Source organism: Phodopus roborovskii, unplaced genomic scaffold, assembly GCF_943737965.1.
Source record: "Phodopus roborovskii unplaced genomic scaffold, PHOROB, whole genome shotgun sequence".
NCBI lineage: Eukaryota > Metazoa > Chordata > Mammalia > Rodentia > Cricetidae > Phodopus > Phodopus roborovskii.
The window spans coordinates 8,827,764-8,849,016 of NW_026126645.1; the positions used below are offsets into that span (position 1 = coordinate 8,827,764).

The 21,253-nt window shown below is 46.9% G+C and overlaps 1 protein-coding gene across 1 annotated transcript in view; it reads right to left on the reverse strand.

The window, feature by feature from the left end:
* Kazn (kazrin, periplakin interacting protein) overlaps window positions 1–12,694 on the reverse strand; it is a 941,992-nt gene extending 929,298 nt beyond the window's left edge. The window contains exon 1 of the mRNA XM_051173736.1: window positions 12,599–12,694. Coding sequence (XP_051029693.1) covers window positions 12,599–12,689 — 91 coding nt within the window. The 5' untranslated portion in view covers window positions 12,690–12,694. The remainder of the gene's footprint in view (window positions 1–12,598) is intronic.
* Between the last annotated feature and the right edge of the window lie 8,559 nt (window positions 12,695–21,253).

The window sequence follows — 21,253 nt, forward strand, 5'->3', positions numbered from 1 at the left end:
GGGGGTGGCATGGGGAGTACAGCTAGAAGTTGTCCCCAAGCCATCAGAAATTATCATCTTTTTACTGTGTCTTTCTGGATGAGGGAAACCGCGTGATGCCAGTCATTACGATCCTAAGGCGATCTCTGCACAAAGATACACACTTTTCAGAAGCCACTAGAAACCAGAAGCAACAAGGAGCAGATTCCCCCCAAGAGCACAGGAGGAGGGGTATAACCCTGTTGACACCTCGATTTCAGACTTCTGGCTTTTAGAATGCAAGAGAATAAAAATCTATTGCTTTGAGCCAACGGGGCTGTGAAAATTTGTTACAGCATCTGAGGAAACAAACACATCTACAGAATAAAGTAATGGAATATAGAATTGAAAGTCAAAGTTACAGCCCAGGTGAACAGGCTGCTACTCAGGTCAGAGGCGTTGCTGGCCTTGTTAAACGATGTTTGGAGCCTTACCTTGCTGGGGTGAAGTCAAAACCACAACTGCACACGCGCGCGCGCGCGCGCACGCACACACACACACACACACACACACGTGCACAAAATTAAAAGCAAATCTGTTTTTAAATGTAAGGACACTTCTCTGCCTGGATAGAGTTCTACACTGAGAGTGTGGGGGTACTAGGAACAGGGTGCCCTTAAATTATCCATTGCCTTGATCTTCCCTCCAAAGTGTTAGGTTCAAATTTATAGAACTGAGAATTTGAGAAAATCTTCAGCCCAGAAATTACCACTCACTATGATAATAGTATCTCAAGTTAAGTATATAAAATAATATCATAATAATATTAAATAATATATTAGGTAAAGCCCCAAAACACAAATGCAAACTTCAGACTTACAAAACACATAAGGGACCATCCTGAGCATGAGTCAAAGGGTACAAGAATTGTCCCCAAGAGCTCCAGACATGGAACATGAAATTCCTTCATCAGAAGGCCATGATCCCATTAGGAGTTGATTGAGCCTTCTTTTATAGAGGTCACCTAAGGCCATCAGAGTATACAGATGCTTGCATTGTCATTCATAACAGTAGCAAAACAGTATAGTTATGAAGTAGCAGCAAAATTAATTGTATGATTGGAGGTGACCACAACATGAGGAACTGTATTAGAGGGTGGCGGTATTAGGAAGGTTGAGAACCACCAGTTTAAATGGCCAAACAGATTAAAGATTAAATCAAGTACAAAAGAGACAAGAGATTGCCATAGAATATAAAAGAATATCTGGAAGAGTTGAAAACCACTCACACATAACCTCTGGAGGTTAAGAAAAAGGCATTTAATAAAAATTGAATTGTCTGAAGTTGGCTGCAGATTAGACGCATCCAGAAAGAAAATTAACGAACCAGAAGATTGTTTTTTAAGTTGTTTTACAGAGGTAAGAACGGGAAATATGATAGTTTAGACTGAAAACTCCTGTGCAGATGAGCAATATATAAAAGGAGGAAGGGAAGAATGGAGGGGGAACCCTGTCCTAAGACATAAACTGCTGAAGTTGTACTGGCACATGCCTGTAAATCCAGCCCTTAGGAGGCTGAGAGGAGGATCCTGAGTTCAATGCCAGACTCAGCTGCATAGTGAGACCTTCTTGAAAGAGAAGGAGAGAAAAAGGAGAAGATGGAAGAGAAGGGGGTTGGGAATGAAGGGAGAGAGGGGTGGGAAAGGGACAGAATGAAAGAAAAGAGAAGGGAGAAAAGAAAGGTGGGAGAGAAGGGGAGGTAGGGGGAGGGGAAGGGAGAAGGGGAAGGGAGGGGAAGGGAGGGGAGCAGAAGGGAGGGGAGGAGAAGGGAGGGGAGGAGAAGGGAGGGGAGGAGAGGGAGGGGAGGAGAAGGGAGGGGAGGAGAAGGGAGGGGAGGAGAGGGAGGGGAAGAGAAGGGAGGGGAGGAGAAGGAGGGGAGCAGAAGGGAGGGGAGGAGAAGGGAGGGGAGGAGAAGGAGGGGAGCAGAAGGGAGGGGAGCAGAAGGGAGGGGAGGAGAAGGGAGGGGAGGAGAGGGAGGGGAGGAGAAGGGAGGGGAGGAGAAGGGAGGGGGAGGAGAGGGAGGGGAAGAGAAGGGAGGGGAGGAGAAGGAGGGGAGCAGAAGGGAGGGGAGGAGAAGGGAGGGGAGGAGAAGGAGGGGAGCAGAAGGGAGGGGAGCAGAAGGGAGGGGAGGAGAAGGAGGGGAGCAGAAGGGAGGGGAGCAGAAGGGAGGGGAGGAGAAGGGAGGGGAGGAGAGGGAGGGGAGGAGAAGGGAGGGGAGGAGAAGGGAGGGGAGGAGAAGGGAGGAGAAGGGAGGGGAGGCTGCACATTCTTCAGACCCAAGGCCCAAATCCTCACATCTGAGCAGTTATGCCCCAGATAGAATAAATAAAATTAGATCCACTCTGAAACATGTTACAGCAAAACTACAGAGACTTCAGGACAAATAGTTTAAAGGCATGTATTGCAAAAGGCCGGTTACCTATACAGAAATGACCCCAAGATCACCATGGCCAACAGTGATGGCAGAAAGCAGAAGAGAGAAGCGTGTCATGCCCACAATGTTGAGAGAAAATAACTCAGATGTCAGACTCCAGTTATTCTTCTTCAATGACTATGACCAAAATTAAACTAGAATGGTCGGCAGTCCAGCTGTATGTCTATCCCAAGGCTGCTCCTGGCCTCCATCGGGCCTGGCTCCAACCACCTGTGATGGTCGTAGCATTGGCTGACCTGACCTCTAAACCCAATTCTTCAATTTTGAGTGTTCTCTGGCAGATGGAGAGCTGTGTGGTAGTAGAAAGGGGCTAGAGTTCTAGTCCTGCTAACCTCCAATCCTGATTTTCTTCTTCACATCTCCCCATCCCGGTACTTACATCAGGACCTTCTCTCCATGCTCATGAGGGTGTGACCCAGCCTCTAGTATCCCTGGCATCTGCCAGCCCTGAATCCTTGCCTGCCTCCATCCACTCATTGGCCACATCCCCCATGCCTCTACCAAGGCAAATGCATCACTAAATGGGTGGATCTAGCTAAAGACCTGCATCTGTCTCCTTGGTAGGTTTCTGGCTCTACTGTACACATCAAAGGGTTACCCCATATATTTTGCCTGACCCAAAGCCTCTCCCTGCTGCCTGGAGTCCTGTGGTCTCCAATCACTTCTCGCCCTGCATTCAAGATCAAGACTTCTGACTTTGTCTAGCCCTGAGGAGCACTTCCTCCTTCCTTAGAAGTGGCTGTCTCCCTTGTACAAAGTCACATCTGTTGTCCCTTAGACCATCAAAGTCAGATAGCCGCAGCCTTCCCCCTGCTTCTCTTAACTCTTGTCCTCAAGCCAGCCTTCTCTCCACGTATCGAGCTGTGTCCTTACCATGGTTGCTAATAACGACTTCAGAAGATCAAAGGCAAGAGTTCAAGATTCTGGAAATCCCGGATTGCATATGAATCCCTGATTGGTGGCTCAGCAGCCATCATGGCTTTGACATTGTTCTCCCAGGAGACCATTGGAGTGATCTTCATTTTAGTCACTCAGGCACAGGGTCCCTACTGGGCACATTACATTGCTTCATGAGGGTTAAAAGAAAGACTGTGTACATGCCTTGAGGAAGATAATGATACAAAAGATGCGAGAAGTGTGTCCCTTTCCAGTCAAAGCCTGGAACTGTGTCTGCTCTGTCTAGCCTCTGCCTTACATGCCCAGCAAGATGGATGGAAGTTGAATGGATTCAAAAGAGAGATATAGTCACAAATTGCATTAATAGAAATGGGTTAATAATTAAGAGGGAGCTAACAAGTAAGAAGCTAAGCCATTGGCCAAACAGTTCATATAAGTTTAAGTCTCTGTGAGTTTATTTGGAACTAAATGGCTGTGAGACTCAGCAGAACAAAAACTCCGTCTACAGGACAGTATTTTCACATGGTTACAGCATCACTTTAGCAATCTCTCCCCTTCCTTCAAGCCTTCTAAGAAGGCTGACTGCCTGGCGGGTTGTCCCTGGCTACAGGGAAGCCCTCTTCAATTCTTTTTTGCCTATCATTTCCCATGCAGGGCTGAGCTTCACTCCAAAACCAGCCACATCTCTAGGCACATGGATGCAGGGGAGGGCGGGTCCCTCCAGTCTGTGAAACCCTGCAGCCACTATTGTTTCCTTTGGGAAGAGCTTTGGGGAGTTTCTCTGGCTGAGAGCTTTACCCATACTAAAGTGGTTGTCTGGTGAACTTTGGAAACACAGGAGAAGCAAACCTAACTTTAGGAGCTATATCGGACAACTCACCACACTGGGACGATTTAAAGCTCCTGTGAAAATGATCAGCTAACCACATCCAAAAAAAGAGGTCAATGGGGAAGCCACACCTACTGGAAAAGAAAAGCCACCTTGTGCACCCTACTCCCTGAGGGACTTCCAGCATTAAGGAGGCTGGCCCCAAGAAGAAAACTAATGATCATTTAATCCTATTTTCAAAGATAAAGCCAATGGTGGTGTTGAGTGCCTGACGCTCCCCAGCATGTGCATTTTTCCTATTCTGCAATACCCATCACTATTTGACCAAATCTAGACCTTTGCCCTTGCCCTGGAGTATTGCCATCAAGAAAAAAGAGTGAGCTCACTTGTTAGCACATGCCTGTAATCCAGTCACATGGGAAGTAGAAAGGGGAGGATCAGAAGTTCAAGGCCAGCATCAGTCACATAGAGTCTGAAGTCAGCCTGGGTTATATGAGATCCGGTCTCAAAAAGAAGAAGGGAAAAAAAGAGGTCTGGGGAGATAGCACAGTCAACACAGCGCTTGCCACATAAGCACAAGGAACTGAGCTGAGTCTCCATAACGAATGTAAAAAATCCCACATATGGTGCCGTGTGCATCTAATCTCAGTGTTAGAAGGCACAGGCAAGTGAATTCCTGGGGTTCACTGATAGTCTCACCTACTATATGATTTACGATCTACAGATTAATGAGAGTCTCTGCCTCAAAAATCAAGATGGATGGGACCTGAAGAACAATGTATACATGCACATACACCAATACACATACACGCGCCCACACACACACTTCCACAGGAACATGAATGCACACACAAGAGCAGAGATCAGCTCTGTGACTACCTGGAGACATAAGTGTTAAAGGCCCCAGTTGTCCATTCAGCACCAGCAAAACTCAAGTCAAAAACTGGAACATTTTGGAGCCTCGGGGTGATTGCTTTGTTTCCCTCCCAGCCATGTCTTTTTCAGCTACTATGATGAAGGAGGAAACACTGGGGGCTCAGTCAAGTCTATTTGTCACTATCTTTCCTTTTTTTTTTTTTTTTTATGGTTTTCCAGACAGGGTTTCTCTGTGAAACACTCCTGGCTATCCTGGAACTCGCTCTGAAGAGCAGGCTGGCCCCAAACTCACAGAGATCTACTTGCCTCTGACCCCTAGTGCTGGGATGAAGGATGTGTACCACCAACCCCCAACTATTTGTAACTTTCTTGCACCCTCCAGGCATAGCAGCACCGGGTTGCTGAGAAGCTGGAGGACCCAGGTGCTCCAAGGACAAAAGTGAGCCAGCTGGGAGACCATCCCCCACACAGAGTAAAACAGGAGCAAAGACTGTCTTTACGGACTTTTGAAACATCCTCACCTCACGGAATCTGATCGTTGGAACCAAAGCTTCCTAGATCTCAGTGGGACAGGGCTTAAAGTCCAACCATCTAGAATTCTAAGTCTTTCCTTAGAACACCCAAATTGAGGGCGGGCATGGCTGCTAGAAGTTTGGCTGGAATCTTGGTTACTGGCCTAATGACCCTCCCCTTGACTCGCGTTCCATGAGGAAACGTGACTCGTTCTGATCTGGTCAGAGTTGGAAGTAATCACCTCTCCTCTGATTTCCAAATGGCTGTACCCATACCATGACCAGGGGACAGCACTCCACAACAGTGCCAGCAAGTCACCACAGTAAATCTTGGTCTGGAATGTCAACCACAGGGTTTCCTGCCAGAAAAGTAGCCAGGCAGGAGGATGCACCATGGCATCCCAACTTGGAGTTGTTTGTCCTGACTAGATTTTTGTCAACTTGACACAAGCTAACGCCATTTGAGAAGAGGGAGCCTCAACTGAGAAAATGCCTCCACCAGACTGGCCTGTAGACAAGCCTGTCCAGCATCTTCTTGATTGATGATTGTCGAGAGATAACCCGGTCCTCTGTGGGCAGTGTCGCCCCTAGGCAGGTGGTCCTGGATGTGATAAGAAAGCTAGCTGGACAAAGCAGGAGAAACAAGCCAGTAAGCAGCATGCTTCCATGGCTTCTACTCCAATTCCTGCCTCCAGATTTTTGCCTTGAGTCCCTCTCCTGATTCCCCTTCATGGTGGACTGGATTGTACAAGCTAAATAAAGCCTTCCCTCCCTGAGTTGCTTTTGGTCATGGAGTTTTTAATCCCAGCGATAAAAACTCTGACTAAGATGGGGGTCTATGTCTGTAAGGAAGCCTTAGTCCATGCTGTCGTTTCTGCAGATGGAAAGACAGGAGAGGTGTTCTGTTTGGGGCATCTTTGTCTGTTTGGCTTCTACAAATGCACTCAGTGTTGCCCCACCCATAGCGGAAACCCTGAATGTTGCTTCCTTAATGCTGCAACATGAAAAAATAAAAGACCCAGAGTCTTGGGGTTCAAGCTTCAAGCTGAAGATCAGAAAAGCAAAGTTGCTGGCCACTAGCTCTTACCGATACCTCAGGCTGAATGGGTTATTCTTGCTGACTTTCCTCAGCATGGCTGGAGAATCCTGGACTAAATGTCTTCCTATCCTCAGTGTGGCTGGAGAATGAATCTGATACTGAGACTTTGCTCCTGTCTTACAAACCTCCCTAATGCCGCAATTAAAGGTGTGTGATCCCAGATGCTAAGAACATCTTTGTGCGAGCTGTTTTTCTTTAAGACTGGATCAATCTTGTGTAATCTGGGTGGCCTCGGAGTCACAGAGATCTGTCTACCTCTTGGTTCTAGATCCTAGGATTAAAGGTATGTACCACCACCTCCTAACTTCTGGCTTCTGGGATCAACTGTGTGTGCCTGACTTCTATAGCTTGTGGCTGAATCCTCAAGCAAGCTTTAATAAATCATAAATAATATACCATCACATAATGCCTCAAGTGTAAAGCTGGAGACTATCTCCTGATACATGCAAGTTTATATTCAAAAGTATCTCCATGTTGTTCTAAAGACAGAGGAAGGGATTCAGGGTCAGCCTTCAAGAAAAAAAAATGTGATAACACAGTCTAAAGCTTACCCGACCCTGGCCAGATACCAGCCAGATGGGCAATGGTGGCTGGTACACTGGAGTATCTATGTGATGTGGAGGAGAGGATGAGGAGTCCTTATCTGACAGTGCTCATAAGGAACCTTATGGTGGCTTCTGGGCTGCAACAGGAACCATGCAGCAGCAGTAGCTCAAATGCTGAAGTCCTGTCACCTCCCTGTCCTCTCCTCTGGCCTCCCTTCCCCCCTTGAACCAGGCCTGGGTTCCTGCAACATCAGCAGAACACAGTGGACAGGGTGACTTCAGTCAAACTGGTCAAGCTCTATAAACCATAGAAATGTGTTCTGCCCCAAACATGCACAGCAAATTAACTCAGGTGACATAGAGACAGCCTCCCAAGTCAGCCTCTGGTATAGGACACCAAACCTCCAGCAAGCTATAGTCACCCCACAATGAATGATAAAGCTAAGGTGATTCAAGAGTCTCCCACCAAGCACAGACCCACATGCCAAGTGGGAGACACGTCTGTCACATGTTTCATGGGCTCTGAAGAGGATGAAGGGAATTACTGGGCTGGAAAGATGGCTCAGTCAGCAAAGTGCTTGCATCGTAAGTACAGGGTCCTGATTTTGACCCCCAGAGCCTTGCTTGTCTCTGTTCTTTTGTTTCTAAAACCCCTTTTTAAGCTTTTGTCAAGTTTTAAGTGGAAGTTCTTAGTACCCACGTTGCAGGAGCCATTTTGTTATGAGCAGTTTTCCCACCAGCCTGGTCCCACAGCCGCGTCAGCCCCAAATAACACACAGAGACACAGTATTAGATATAAAGTGGTTGGCCTGTTACTAGCATTTCTTATTGGCTATCTCTGTCTTAAATATTAACCCATCTCTATCAATCTAATTATTTCCATGTGGTCTTATCTTACTGGAGAGAGGGTCCAGATCTTCTTCTCCCTCAAGTCTCTACATGTTGAATCTCCTCCTACCTCTCCCTAAATCCTCCTTGTTTCCTAGTCCCGCCTATCTTGCTTTCCTATTGGCCAACAGGGCTTTATTCATTAACCATTATAAGAAACATATTTACAAAATGATATCTTCCATCACTTTGCACATTTGATAAGACCTGACACAACCTCAAAACTCTCTGCAGAAATGGTGATTTATGGCTTTTTGTTTGTATGGCAACAGGCATGGAATCCTGGCTCTTGCATATGCTAGGCAAATATCCAACCACTGAACCACATCTCTATCCTTGACATGGCCATTTTGAGTATGTGATCTAGAATGAAGCTAACAGAGGTTACAATCTAAACTTGTCCAATATCCAAACCTTAACTATTAACTAGGAAATAGGCTGTGAAGATGGGTATCTAGCTCAGGTGCTATGGACCTGGCACATGTCTATTTTCACTATGGTCTACTCATCCAATAAAATGCTTCTTAAACCAACACTGTGGCATTGTGCAGATGGCAGAGGATGTGAGGCAGCAAAGGGACCCTGCATCATCAAAGGTCTCAACAAGGAAGCATCAGTCAGAAGCAAGTTCCCAGGCTTGAGCCTGGTCTATGCCATCCTGCCTCATCTGTTGCTCTAGAGCCAGTGTCCTGAATAGATTTTTAGGTACGTCAACTTGACACAAGCTAGAATCATCTGAGAGGAGGGAACCTCAATTGGGAGAATGCTTTCATGGGATTGGACTATGGGTAAGCCTATAGGGCATTTTCTTAGTGATTGATGAGGGAGGGCCCAGCCCATGAGTAGGATCACCCTTGCCTGGTGATTCTGGGTTCTGTAAGAAAGCAAGCTGAGCAAGCCATGAGAAGCAAGCCAGTAAGCAGCATCCCTCTGTAGCTTCTGCATCAACTCTTTCCACCAGGTACGCACTTGGTTTGAGTTCATGCCTTGGCTCCCCTCAATGAACTGTGATTACGGATATGTAAATCACAAATAAGCCCTTTCCTCCTCAGGTTGCTTTTGGTCATAGTGTTTCATCACAACAAAGTGATTTTCTACCAAGAACCAGATAGTGTTTTCAGTTGTATAGACTTAGTCACAACTATCCAACTTTACAACTGTAGAACAAGAGCAGCATGGGCAAAATGCATTTGAATGGGTATGGTTCCATGTCAATAAAACTTTATTTACAAAAGGAAGTGGTGGGCCAGATTTGGCCCCAGGAGGGCTGTTGGCTAGTGTCTGCTCTAGATTTTTGGAGTTTATACAGTCAACAACACTGAACTGGAACTAAATGAAGAAGTAGTCTATATTTCTTCTACATGCCAGCCAACCTTCATATGACTACTGCTGTTCACTGGGTCAGGGTTATATGTGTAGTGATATATTATTTATGACTCATTAAAGCTTGCCTGAGGATTCAGAAAGCAAAGTCAGCCACAAGCCATAGAAGCCAAGCACACACCTTTAATCCCAGCAGCCAGAAGCTAGGAGGTGATGGTACAATATCTGTCTCTGGGTCTGTAAGACCCTCAGAATGAGGAATCCCCCAGTTTCGGTCGGTACCCCAAGAACTCAATGTCCAGTGCAGTTGCTGCAACACGCAAGAGGCTTTAATGAACAGGAAACATTTGTGCAAACGGGCTCCTCCAGCACATAGGCTAGAGAGAAGCACCATCCCCCGGGCACAAGTGTTTTTAAAGGCAAAACCCACAAGCTTAGGGAAGGGGTGGGACCCCCTTTGAGGCCAGATGGTCTCGCTATTAGGGTCAACAGACCTTAGGGCCTCAGGATGTGCTAATTAATCTTGTCTGGGCAAACCGGAGGTACAGTTATCTCTTTGTTTCTTAAGGACCCTATTCACCACCTGCTGACTCACAAGAAAGGAGAGGCATCGTGAATTCTTGGTATCTTATTATCTCAGGGCCTTGTGAGGGGAAGTTAGCAAATTCCAAGGAACAGATATAGGTCTGGGTTAGCTTTCCAGGTTAGTCTGTCCTTCATTTCAAGTGGGGGGTTTCTTTAACTTTACTTTTTTGTCTTTCATATATATAACACTTTTTGTGTTATATATATGGGCCTCATTCATGCCCAGTTTCTCCTTTGCTGCCAGGAATCTGCCCCTATCTCCAAAATCCTTGGTGCACACACACACACACACACACACACACACACACACCATACCCTATTATGCATCCTTATTGCTTCTTCTCAAGATCCAACTTCTTCCCCTGAGTCTGAATGAGACACTTATGGATGTACACAATTAATGAGCATCAAGGACACATGTTTTTGAGGTTAAAGTCACAAACTTTAAGCATGGCTCAGAAGATTTCCTTCCCAAACGGCGTGGGTGTAAACCTACAGGCCACCCCTGAGAGTTTCCTTTGCCTGTGGGAATTGGTTGGGGTTTTTTTTTTTTTTCTTTAATTATGGAAAACAGTCTTCATAAAATAGAAGGAAGGTGGCCAGGAAAATGGCATAGTTGAGAAATCATAATGTCTCATCTCCTCAACATGATTTATGCTTACTGCCAGCCAGACCAGCATCCCCCAGCCAGGGCAATACCTCACCCTGTAGATACTGCAGGTCTTAGCCCCATGGAAAGCACACAGGGAACACCTCAAGAATCCATGGGGCTGATAGCTATCTGCAAGTCATTTGAATATACATTAAGATCTCTTTTATGATACTAACCAACCACAAATGACTGGCTGGAGACAAGTCAGGGTTTCTCTTCATCCCTAGCACCTCCTAATTTAGTGAGCTTCTTTGACTACAGGCTAACCATTCCTCCTTGTGTTCTTTTAGATAGAATCCTCCCTAGAGAGGACTAGCCATTCTTATTCTATCTTGCAGCAGCACTCTCTTGACACAGAGGAGGTAGGGAGTTTGGGTGGCTTTTTTATTTCTTTTTTTTTTTTTTTTCCCTTTTGGTTTCACAAAGGAGAGTGAGGATTTCATGGCCTGATTTAGGTCAGGGCGCTTGAAAAGGAGGAAGGATAAAGCCACAGGGGACCCAGGGGCTTTAGAAATCCAATCTGTCTTACCCCAGCAACCTCAGAGAAGCAGGATAACTCTCTGCCCTCCTGGGTGGAAGTCACCTTTCTAGATAGACTATTCCACAGACAGATGGAGGAGTGGCAGTTTCTCAATCTCTGGATAAACCAGAATCCTGCTGTAGGGCAGACAGGGATGTTAGGTGTTCCTATTCCCTCCCACAGAGCTCACTGAGCCCTCTCAGCAAATCCAAAAGTCCACACAAACCTACACAAAGGCGTCCACCATGTATTAACTTATTTCACCTTTGCAATGACCCCACCTTACAGATGTGTGGTAAAGATCCTCCACCCTACAGATGAGGAAGCTGAGGCGCAGAAAGGTTAAGGAATCTTGTCCAAGGACAAGAGACTCACAACTTATAAGAGCGAAGCTGGGACTCCAACCTCTGTAGTGGAGCTCTGAGCTCTCACAGCCCACAAGTTGCTACTCTGTGCATCCTGTCTTCGAAATAAGCAGGACTTTGGTATCTTCCCAAGAGTGCTTCTGAGAGCACAGAGCCTTTGGTCTGGGTGGACCAGGAAGGCTTGAGTCCAATTGCTAGAGTGATAAATCCCAGGGATGGAGGAAGGGTCTCCCATCCCCAGTCATGGGACCACCTATGAAAGTGTCCACATGATTCAGCCCCAGACTCCCCAGACAGTGGTCTTCCCAACATCTTCCTGGCACTCAAGACAGAACACACACTTATACTTCAAACTCAGTCCTTTCCTCAATAGAAATGAACTCACAAAAATAAACAAATAAGATGCAGAGAGTTCTGATGTAACACCTTATGTATCCTATCGTTTGTGAGCTCCCTCTGGGTGACCATTCACACCAAGCCATTTGCCTGTACCTGATTTTATTCTGTGACCAAATGCACATCTTAGCAAGATGGCTGGCATGAGCTGTGACTTCCCTGATGCCAATTTTCCCCTTCTTAAAACATCAGACAGACCTATAGCCAAGGCTGCCTGAGAAATCCCCTAACTAGAAAAGATGTGGCCTCGGCATGTAAGCCACTCCAGAGGTGCCTCCAGGCTCAGCTGCCCTTGGCACTCAGGGGCAGAGAGGCAAGGGACAGAAAGTCCAGGACTGACAGCTGTCCCCAAAGGTGGGCACATGCAGCACTCTACCCTGTCTCTCCTGTCAGTTTCTCTTCAACAGCTAGCCAGGGGAAACAGACATAAAATGACAAACAGGGACCCTCACTTACCATGCCCCAGAGGCAGCTTCAAGCCTCAGAGTCAGGCCTAAAAAGTTTATCATTTAAAGTGACAAATGTCAGCTATCACATCTCAGGTTAGTCTCACTCAGAATAGCAAGGAGAAAGAGATCAGACAGACAGACTGACAAACAGACAAGGAGAGACCTCCACTACCAGAAGACTCGGCTTCCCCACTCTCTGGCCACATCCTACCTGCTTCCATCAGCTGGCATTGTTGGCCGAAGACCCGGGAGAAGGTAACCCGGCCTGTGGGGGAAGTGGATGCCGTCAGCACCGACTCCATGAAGGTAGTAGTAGGTCCTTGCTGTTAGTCTTGTGGCTGTGATGGGATGCTTCGTGTCCCACCAGCAGGCTTTATCACTATCCCAGTAGTATCACTATCACAGTAGTAGATTTGGGGCCACTTAAAAAAAAAAAAAAAAAAAAAAAACAATGTCCCTGCCTCCAAAGTTTATAAGGCGCCTTGCCCTGGACACTCTGCTCTGTTCCTTGCAGTTTTTTCTCAAACCCCGGCAGGTGTTAGCTGCAGATCCCAGTCTAAACTGCCCCAACAGGAGTTACTTCCTCTCTCCAGGAAAAGAGCCTGGATGTGGACCGGCCTCTCCTGTAACTCGGGAAGAAACAATTGCTGCTCAGCCCTGGGCCACACTGGCTAGAGAGGGCTCCAGCCCTGCTGCGTCCCAGCACCGGCTACAGGCAAAGCGCTGTCCAGGCTCCCTGGGGAGTTCACAGGCAACTGCGCTGGGCTTCTGCGTCCTGGCTGGATTTCTGCAGCTCCAGGGTCTTCTGGGTTCCAGGGACCGCTGCAGCCTGAAAAGACTGTGAGAGGTGTGCGCTACAGCTCCAGCGGGCGCTCTGCAGCTGGGGGTCCACGGTCGTCGCTGTTCATCCTTCACTCCCCCAGATGCCTTTGCCTTCCAGTTCCCCGTAGCCTGGCCAGGCAGTGGGAATCTGCGGAATGACACGTGCTGACAGAGCTCCTACTGCGACCTACTGCAGCGGGTGTCCCTAGCTCGCTTTGCAGCCTGATTTCCGTGATGCAAAAGGGGCTGTTACTTGGAGAGCTCCTGGATGTGGAGGGGAAGTGCTAACTCAGCCCAGCAGGCTCCAGGGCTGGAGTAACCTCTTCATGTCCGCAGCCAAGGAAGCGCCAGACCCGGGACACCAGACCGCTGGCAATGGAGTGCTTAGACCCAGGAAAGGAGAGCTGAAAAATGTCGTCCATTCCCAGCGACCCCGGAGGGAGAGAGCAGAAAAGGGGCCGCATCTCAGTCACCTTAGGTCACCCTGGGCTAGAAGCAGAATGGTTAACCCCACTATTTCAAACAGTTTGTCGGGGTGGGGGGGGTACCTTCCACAGGATCATAACCACTGCCTGGGTAGGCACTGGGTCTTGAACTTGCCATCCCATCAGCCGATGACAAAAATGCTTTTAAAGACACTGTCCCACCTCACTCTAGCTCAGTCCTGGCTTTAACTCCAACACTGCTGGGACTGTCGCTGGCAATTACCTGGTTCGCAGAGTCAGGAGCCTCTGAAGGAAGAGGAGATGCTCCAATCACAACCCACCCTGCGCACACAGCCACTATAAGCCATCTAAGCACTAGTGTCTGTTCCCTACCCCAACCCCCACTCCCCCCCCCACCCCCAGAGATGATTTTAGCCTCTTCAGAGCTAAAGGCACAGTTCTTTTTGGACACACGGGGTCTCCACAGGAAGGAGCCTTTCCCAAGCCAACCCTTGGTTGCATAGGTATGTATTCAGGGTTACCTAGGAGCCCCAGGGAGCCATGAAATAGCCCCAGAACTCAGATGAAGTCTGATTTCATGTTGGTGTCGTTTTTTGTTGGTTGGTTTGGTTTTTGAGGCAGGCTCTCTCGCTTATGTAGACCAGGCTGGCCTATGCCTCCTGAGTGCCGGGATGGAATGTGCACCAACACTCCCAGCTCGTCTTCAGGTGTCTTAAATGATTGAGCACCTCTTTTCCTGTTGTAGACGAGGCTCTCTTTCACATCATGAAATCGTAGGACCACAGAGATCCCTCTAGGTCACAGTGAGGGAGAGGGTCCAAGACAACCATAGACTGAGGTCAGAGAAGTCATGACTTTTGTCAAGAGGGGAAATGACCCATTTTCCAGGGACCAGAGTAACCATGGTGCTACCTAGTACTCAAATCATCAGGCTCTACACTGTCCTTGGATGAATGGAAGCACTGTGAATATTCATACCAGGGTAAGAGGTGTTATAATTTAAGAAATGCGGCACACAAGAGAAAGACACCAGGTGACAGGGTTCAAGCAAAGGGTTTATTATTATTATTATTATTATTATTATTATTATTATTATTATTATTGAAAGGGATCCTAAAAGGGGAAAAGAGGAGGGAGAGACTGGCCTCCTCTGGAAAACAGGAGCAGCAGGAGAGAGGAAAGAAGAGGAGCAGGAGGGAGAGGGAGAGGGAAAAGTGAACAGAGAGACAGAGAGAGAGGATGGGAGGTGGGCGGGGCCCTTTTAAAAGGGAACATAGTGAAGGTGCACAGGTGGTGCTCTTAGTGGCTGCAGCTGAAAGCGCATCCTGGGAGAAACCCAAGGGCAGGCCAGTGCAGATGCCTGAATACTAACACGTGGCATGAGCCAGGATACGTGGGTGGGCACGATGACTTCTCTAGCTGTGTGGGAACTTCCCTACCTGGACATGGGATTTCATTACTCAAAAATGGATACAGATTCTATTTCATTAAATGCTTCCAAGTACTGCAGAGTTTCTGTGCTAGTTTACATCGGGCATAGCCTGTGCATGGTACTAATGTAACTGGTACTGGTTACTACATGTGAAATTAATATTACCACACTTCCACGTCTTTGACAGTAATTGCTCTTGAAGAGAGAGGAAAGAGGGAGAGAAAGAAACTGGGAAATCTAACAGGTGTCTTTCACTTGAGTTCATTGTTTTGCTTTGTCCTTTCTTAATTACTAACCCCCCCCCCCAGTACTTCCTGAAAAGTGTGTTAGCCCCTCAGGTTTCCCTCTCAGGAAAGAACCTGTTCAAGTTCTTGCCCATTCTTCTGATCCTGCTGTTTCCTAGCTTTCTTCTTCGTTTACAAGAGTTCCCTTGTGACCGATACACATTGAACGCCTCTTTATCCCTAGGCTTTGTCAGTGTCTTCTCGCTGTAGGTCATCCCTATAGTTTTTACCCCTGGTATCTTTCTTTAACTAGAAACAAGTATAGTCAGACCCACTGCGTTTTGGACTGACAGTCTGATCTACAAATCTTGCCAAAGACATTCTTCCTTATGCCTGGGTCACAAAGTTAGCCTCGTTTGTAGCTATGATGGTTAATTTTAGTTATCACCTCAACACAATCTAGAAATACCTTGGATGAGAATCTCACTGAGGGACTGTCTAGGTTGGGTTGGCCTTGTGGGAATGTTTGTGGGGAATTATCTTGATTATATTAACTGAGGTGGGAAGATCCCATCCACTGTGGGTGACATCATTCCCTAGGCAGAAGAACCCAAACTGTATAGGAGTACAGAAAGGAGGCCATCTAGATAGTTCAGTTGGTAAGGACACTTGCCTCAAAGCCTAACAACCTGAGCTCAATTCCTGGTGGAAGGAGAAAACCGAGTCCCACGAGTGGCCCTCTGATCCCACGCATGCATTGGCATGTACACATACACACATAAGTAAGTGGGGAAAGGGGGGCTGAGTGTGGGCATGGAAGCACTGAGTCGTTGCCCTCTACACTTGGTTGTGAATGTGATGTGGTCAGTTGCCTCAATCTCCTTCCCCTTTGACTTCCCTGCCATGATGAGCCATATCATGGGGTTATGAGTTGACCCCTTCCCCCCTAAGTTGTCTTTTTCCAGGGCATTTTGTCACAGCAATAGAAAAGAAATAAGACACATATATAATGTGGTTTCAGTCTATGAGGGGCCAACTTATAGATCTGGTATTAAGTGGTGGCAGGTTCCACCATCCCTAATACTGTGAACCAGTTTCCTTCAAACAATCTTTTTCTCTTCTGCAATGGACTGACTGTGCCCTCCCTACAGTGTTGTGTATTAAAGTCATAACCCCAAATATGAGGCTTCTAGAGGCCAGGGTACTGGGGAGGCCAGTTAGAGTTGGAGGGTGGGGCCCACATGAATGGGGTCAGTGTCCTTATAAGAAAAAAAGACACCAGAGACCTCCTTTGCTCTCTCCACCATATGAACACAGTCTGACTCCTTAGGAGAATGTCCTCACCAGAACCTGGCACATTCGGCTCAGAGCTCCGGTCTGAAGAATAGCAAGAAAGGGCTCTTACTGTCTAAGCCACCCAGCCTATGGTAACTGACTGAGGCCTACACAGCTTGCCCACAGTGACTTCAATATCATCAAGCAGACTATTTCAATGGATGTGAGATGACTTCTCCGCCCTGTTCTACGGATTCCCAATACTATGCTATCAATGTTAGCATTTTTAAGTCACTCATTGACATTCTGTGTACATGTATGTGTTCATGTAAGTACATGTGTGTGTCTGTTTATGCACAGGGGTAATCTCAGATGGCGACAATTTGTTTTTTGAGACAGGACCTCTTCATTGGCCCAGAACTCAACTGTTGAGTTGGCGTATGAATTCCCTTTCTGCTGCTGTCATAAAACACCCTGATAAAAGGCGACTTAGGGAAGAAGGGTCTCATTTTAGCTTACTGGTCCAGAGGAGAGACAGTCCATCATAGCAAGGAAGACATGACTGTAGGACCTCAAGACCTGCCTGAGAGGCAAGGCAGGAAGCTGGCTGATCACGATCACATTCCATCTGCATACAGGAAGCAGAGGCAGAGCAGGAAGGAGGGTGAAGCTGGAAACCCTCAAAGACCCCCCTGGTGATGTACTTCCCCTGTCAAGGCCCCTCCTCCTAAGATCTCCCAACTTTCCCAAACAGTGCCATCAACTGGGGACTAAGAGTTCAAATATTTGAGCCTATGAGGACATTTCTCATTCAAGTCACATCACTCAGGCTAGCCAGCCAGTAAACCCCCAAGTTCCCTGATCTCCACCTTCCCAGTGCAGGGATTATAAACACATGCTGCCATACCCAGATTTTCATATGGGCTCTGGGGAATCAAATTTAGGTCCTATGTTTGCACAAGAAGCACTTCACCAGCTGAGCTATTCCCTAGCCCAGTAAGTAATCAACATCTTCAGAACTCTGGGTTTCAGATAGGTCAGATTTCCAGCACTGACACTTCTTGCTTCATGCTCAGTCACCTGGTGCAGCAGGGACCTCCTTGCTATGGGTCTAGCCTATAGCACAGCTTACGCCTCACAGACAATGATGAGTTAAAAAACAGCTCGGGACAGGGAAGCAGAGATACAATGGTTAGGGAGGTCATCGGCCAATGGAAAGGGCTCTCGTTCCATCTTTGCTTGATCATTGATTAAATATAAAATTGATACCCAACTCTAGGCACAAGTAGATGGAAAATGGGGAGAGGAGAAAAGGGACGAGGTACTGGGAAAGGCAACATGGTTTCTGTCTGTCTGTCTCTGCTAAACTTAAGGAGCTATTGGCCATACATGTGAACCAACATACCACACATACATCACAGCTTGGGAGGTCTTCTTGTTTCAACACAGGTGAGGGAGGGCAGCTTTAATAGCACTCCAAGGGACAGGGCACCAGAGCTGGCTAAGAAGCAGGGAAGAGAGAGCTGTCCCTAAGCTAGGAAGAAGCTTGTGCTAGTTTAAGAGTATTTTGGCACAAATAAGCCCTTTGTGAAAGGCCAGCTTAAATGCTGTGCTACGCTGAAAAGGTTTTAAGGTCCACTTAGGGCTTGTAAGAAGGGGATGAATTTTCCTTGGATCAAGTCAGTGCCCAGACCCACATTTCTAAGCATTCCCTAGGTCCCTTTTCAGTCCAATAAGATTCTAAACTGACTTTCCTTAAAGGGCTCTCTTGGCCTTGCTTAGATTCAGCAACCCTTGAGATAACGACCGATTCTACAGGCCATGTCAGGCTCATCTGCTTTCATCCACAACTCCAGGTAAGTGCAGAGAAGCAACTACAGCCCTGTAGCGTGGATGGAGACAAGGCGAAGGGCCACCTATAGTAACATGATCCTGAGATTAGAAGAAGCTATTTTATGATATTTCATTTCTCATAGGCGAAGAGTACTCTCTGCCAGTCTGTTCCGTGTGACTAATAACAGCACAGTATGTTTATGGCTATGTTTTAAAGGAAGAAATTTTTCTTTTGGATCATGGTTCTTAGAAGACTAAGGTGGAGTGGCTTCATCTGTGAGAGCCTTCATCCTTGTGGAGTCCCTGGGAGGTAGAGGTCATCACATCCTGTTAAGGTTTATTTATCAAATGTGGCCCCTCCCCAAAACTTGAAGGCCTGGCTCCCAGCAGATGGTGTCACTGATTGGCTCATGAAGATGCTAATATGTTCAGTGATCAACCTACCATTGAGTTCATAGATTGATGGGCTGTTAGGAGGTGGGTCTACCTAGAGGAAGCTGGTCACCGGGGAAGTGACTTTGATAGATTATCTTGTCTCAACCCCTTCCCCAGCCTCTTTCCCTCCTTCCCTGCCTTCCTCTCTTTTTTTCTGTTGCCAGGAGGTTAGTTCCTCTCTCCATCTCATTAGCGTTCATGATGTACTGTTTCACCACTGACCTGGAAACAATGATGCCAGCTAACCATACCAACCAGCCTCTGGTGATTTGACCACAGATCAGAATCTCTAAAACCATGAGTCCAAATGGGCTTTTTCTCAAGTTGACCTGCATAGACATTTTGTCACAGTGAGCCACACATTGTAATGTGTCTCTCTGGTCTCTCTAACAGAGTCGCCAGTATTCCATCACAGAGACTCTGATGTAGGGCATCCTTCTGTGTACTGTAAATATGTGTTGCTTTTATTGTTTGATGAATAAAGCTGCTTTGGCCTATGGCAGGCAGAATATAGCTAGGCAGGAAAACCAAACTGAATACAGGGAAAAAGAAGGCAGAGTGGAGAGACACACCACCAGCTGCTGGAGAAGTAAGATGCCAGAGCATTACCAGTAAGCCATGGGCTACGTGACAATACACAGATTAATAGAAATGGGTTAATTTAAGTGTAAGAGCTAGCCAGTAATAGCCTGAGCCATGGCCAAACAATTATAATTATAATTAGCATCAAGCCGCTGAGTGATTATTTTATAAGCAGCTGTGGGACTGGCGGGTGGGACAGAAAACCTCTGGCTACAGGACTCCACCATCATGACCTTGTCTAATCAACCCTAGCCACAGCCCAAAGGCTTTGAACACCATAGTTAAATCAGGTTTTTACCCTCCCGATACTTCATGATAAGAATGATACTCCATGAGTTGGGGCAGGGTGGGGGGCAGATAGCACATTCCAGACTTCTGTGAGCACTAAAGAGGGGCTGCTGTGCACTGTGGACAACTGCACTGTGTGCTCTACAGACACCCACGTTTGATAACAGATGCTCGCGCACCCCTTCTGAAGGAGGAAATGGGAATTTAGATAAATGCATTCGCTTTGCCAAGACTCCCCAGCAGTGCTGCATGGCTAGGAGTAGGCAATTTCCCTCCATGTCGCATGGCTTTCCAACTGGAAACTGCCTGTCTCATTGAGAAGTAATGTGATGTCTTAGCCACAGAGGCCCTGTAATGACTCTAGTTGTCTAGAAATATCACAATAATGAATGTTCCTTTAAATGTTTTATCAGCATAATTCATATGCCATATCGTTATTCTATTTAAAGTATATAGTTCCGTGGTTTTAGTATATGCACAACCAAGACGAAGCTAGCATTAAGACATTGTGGAGGCTGGGAAGATGGCTTAGTCATAATGTACTTTCACACGGAGACCTGATTTCAGTCCCCAGACCCCATGTGAAAATCCAGGCATGGTGGCTGCACTTGTCATTCCAGTGCTAGAAGGTGGTGACAGGCTCAATGGCCAGCTAGTGTATTCAATTAGCAAACCCTAGATTCTAGTAAGATACCTTGTTTCCAAAAGCAAGGTAGACGGCTCCTGAGAAATAAAATATGAGGTTGACTTTGGCCTACAAACTACACATGCACGCATGCGCGCGCACACAGGGGCTCACACACACACACACACATACACACACACTCACACACACACATACACACACACTCACACACACACATACACACACACTCACACATACACACACACTCACACACACACATACACACACACTCACACACACACATACACACACACTCACACATACACACACACACTCACCTGCCTACACAAGTGCATCATGTACACACAAAACATGCACAGACAAATACTACTGAACAAGAAAACTAAAAACTTCAGTTCTTGCCCCCAGCCCGCGTCTCTCTTCCAGCCCGAGAAGCTCCTACTTTCCCGTGTGTGTTCACTTCCCTGATCTGGATTTTCACATAAACAGAATTCTATGATTTGTCAACTTTGGCTTCCTACACGTAGCCCAGTGTTCTCAAGGTTTACCCAACTTGGAGCATATAAAGCATATCTAATTCTTTTTTTTACGAATAATAATAATAATGTGTGTATGTGTGTGGTGCTTTGAATGAGATTGGCCGCATAGGCTCATATATTTGAATGGGACTAATTCCCATCCACAAAACTGTTTGGAAGGGTAGGAAGGGTGGCTTTGTTGGAGGAGGTGTGACACTGAGAGTCAGTTTTGAGATCTCAAAAGCCCACACCAGGCCTAGTCTCTCTCTCTCTCTCTCTCTCTCTCTCTCTCTCTCTCTCTCTCTCATCCTCTCTCTGCCTACTGCCCAGGGAGCATGGTGTAAAGCTCTCAGAGGCTTCTCCAC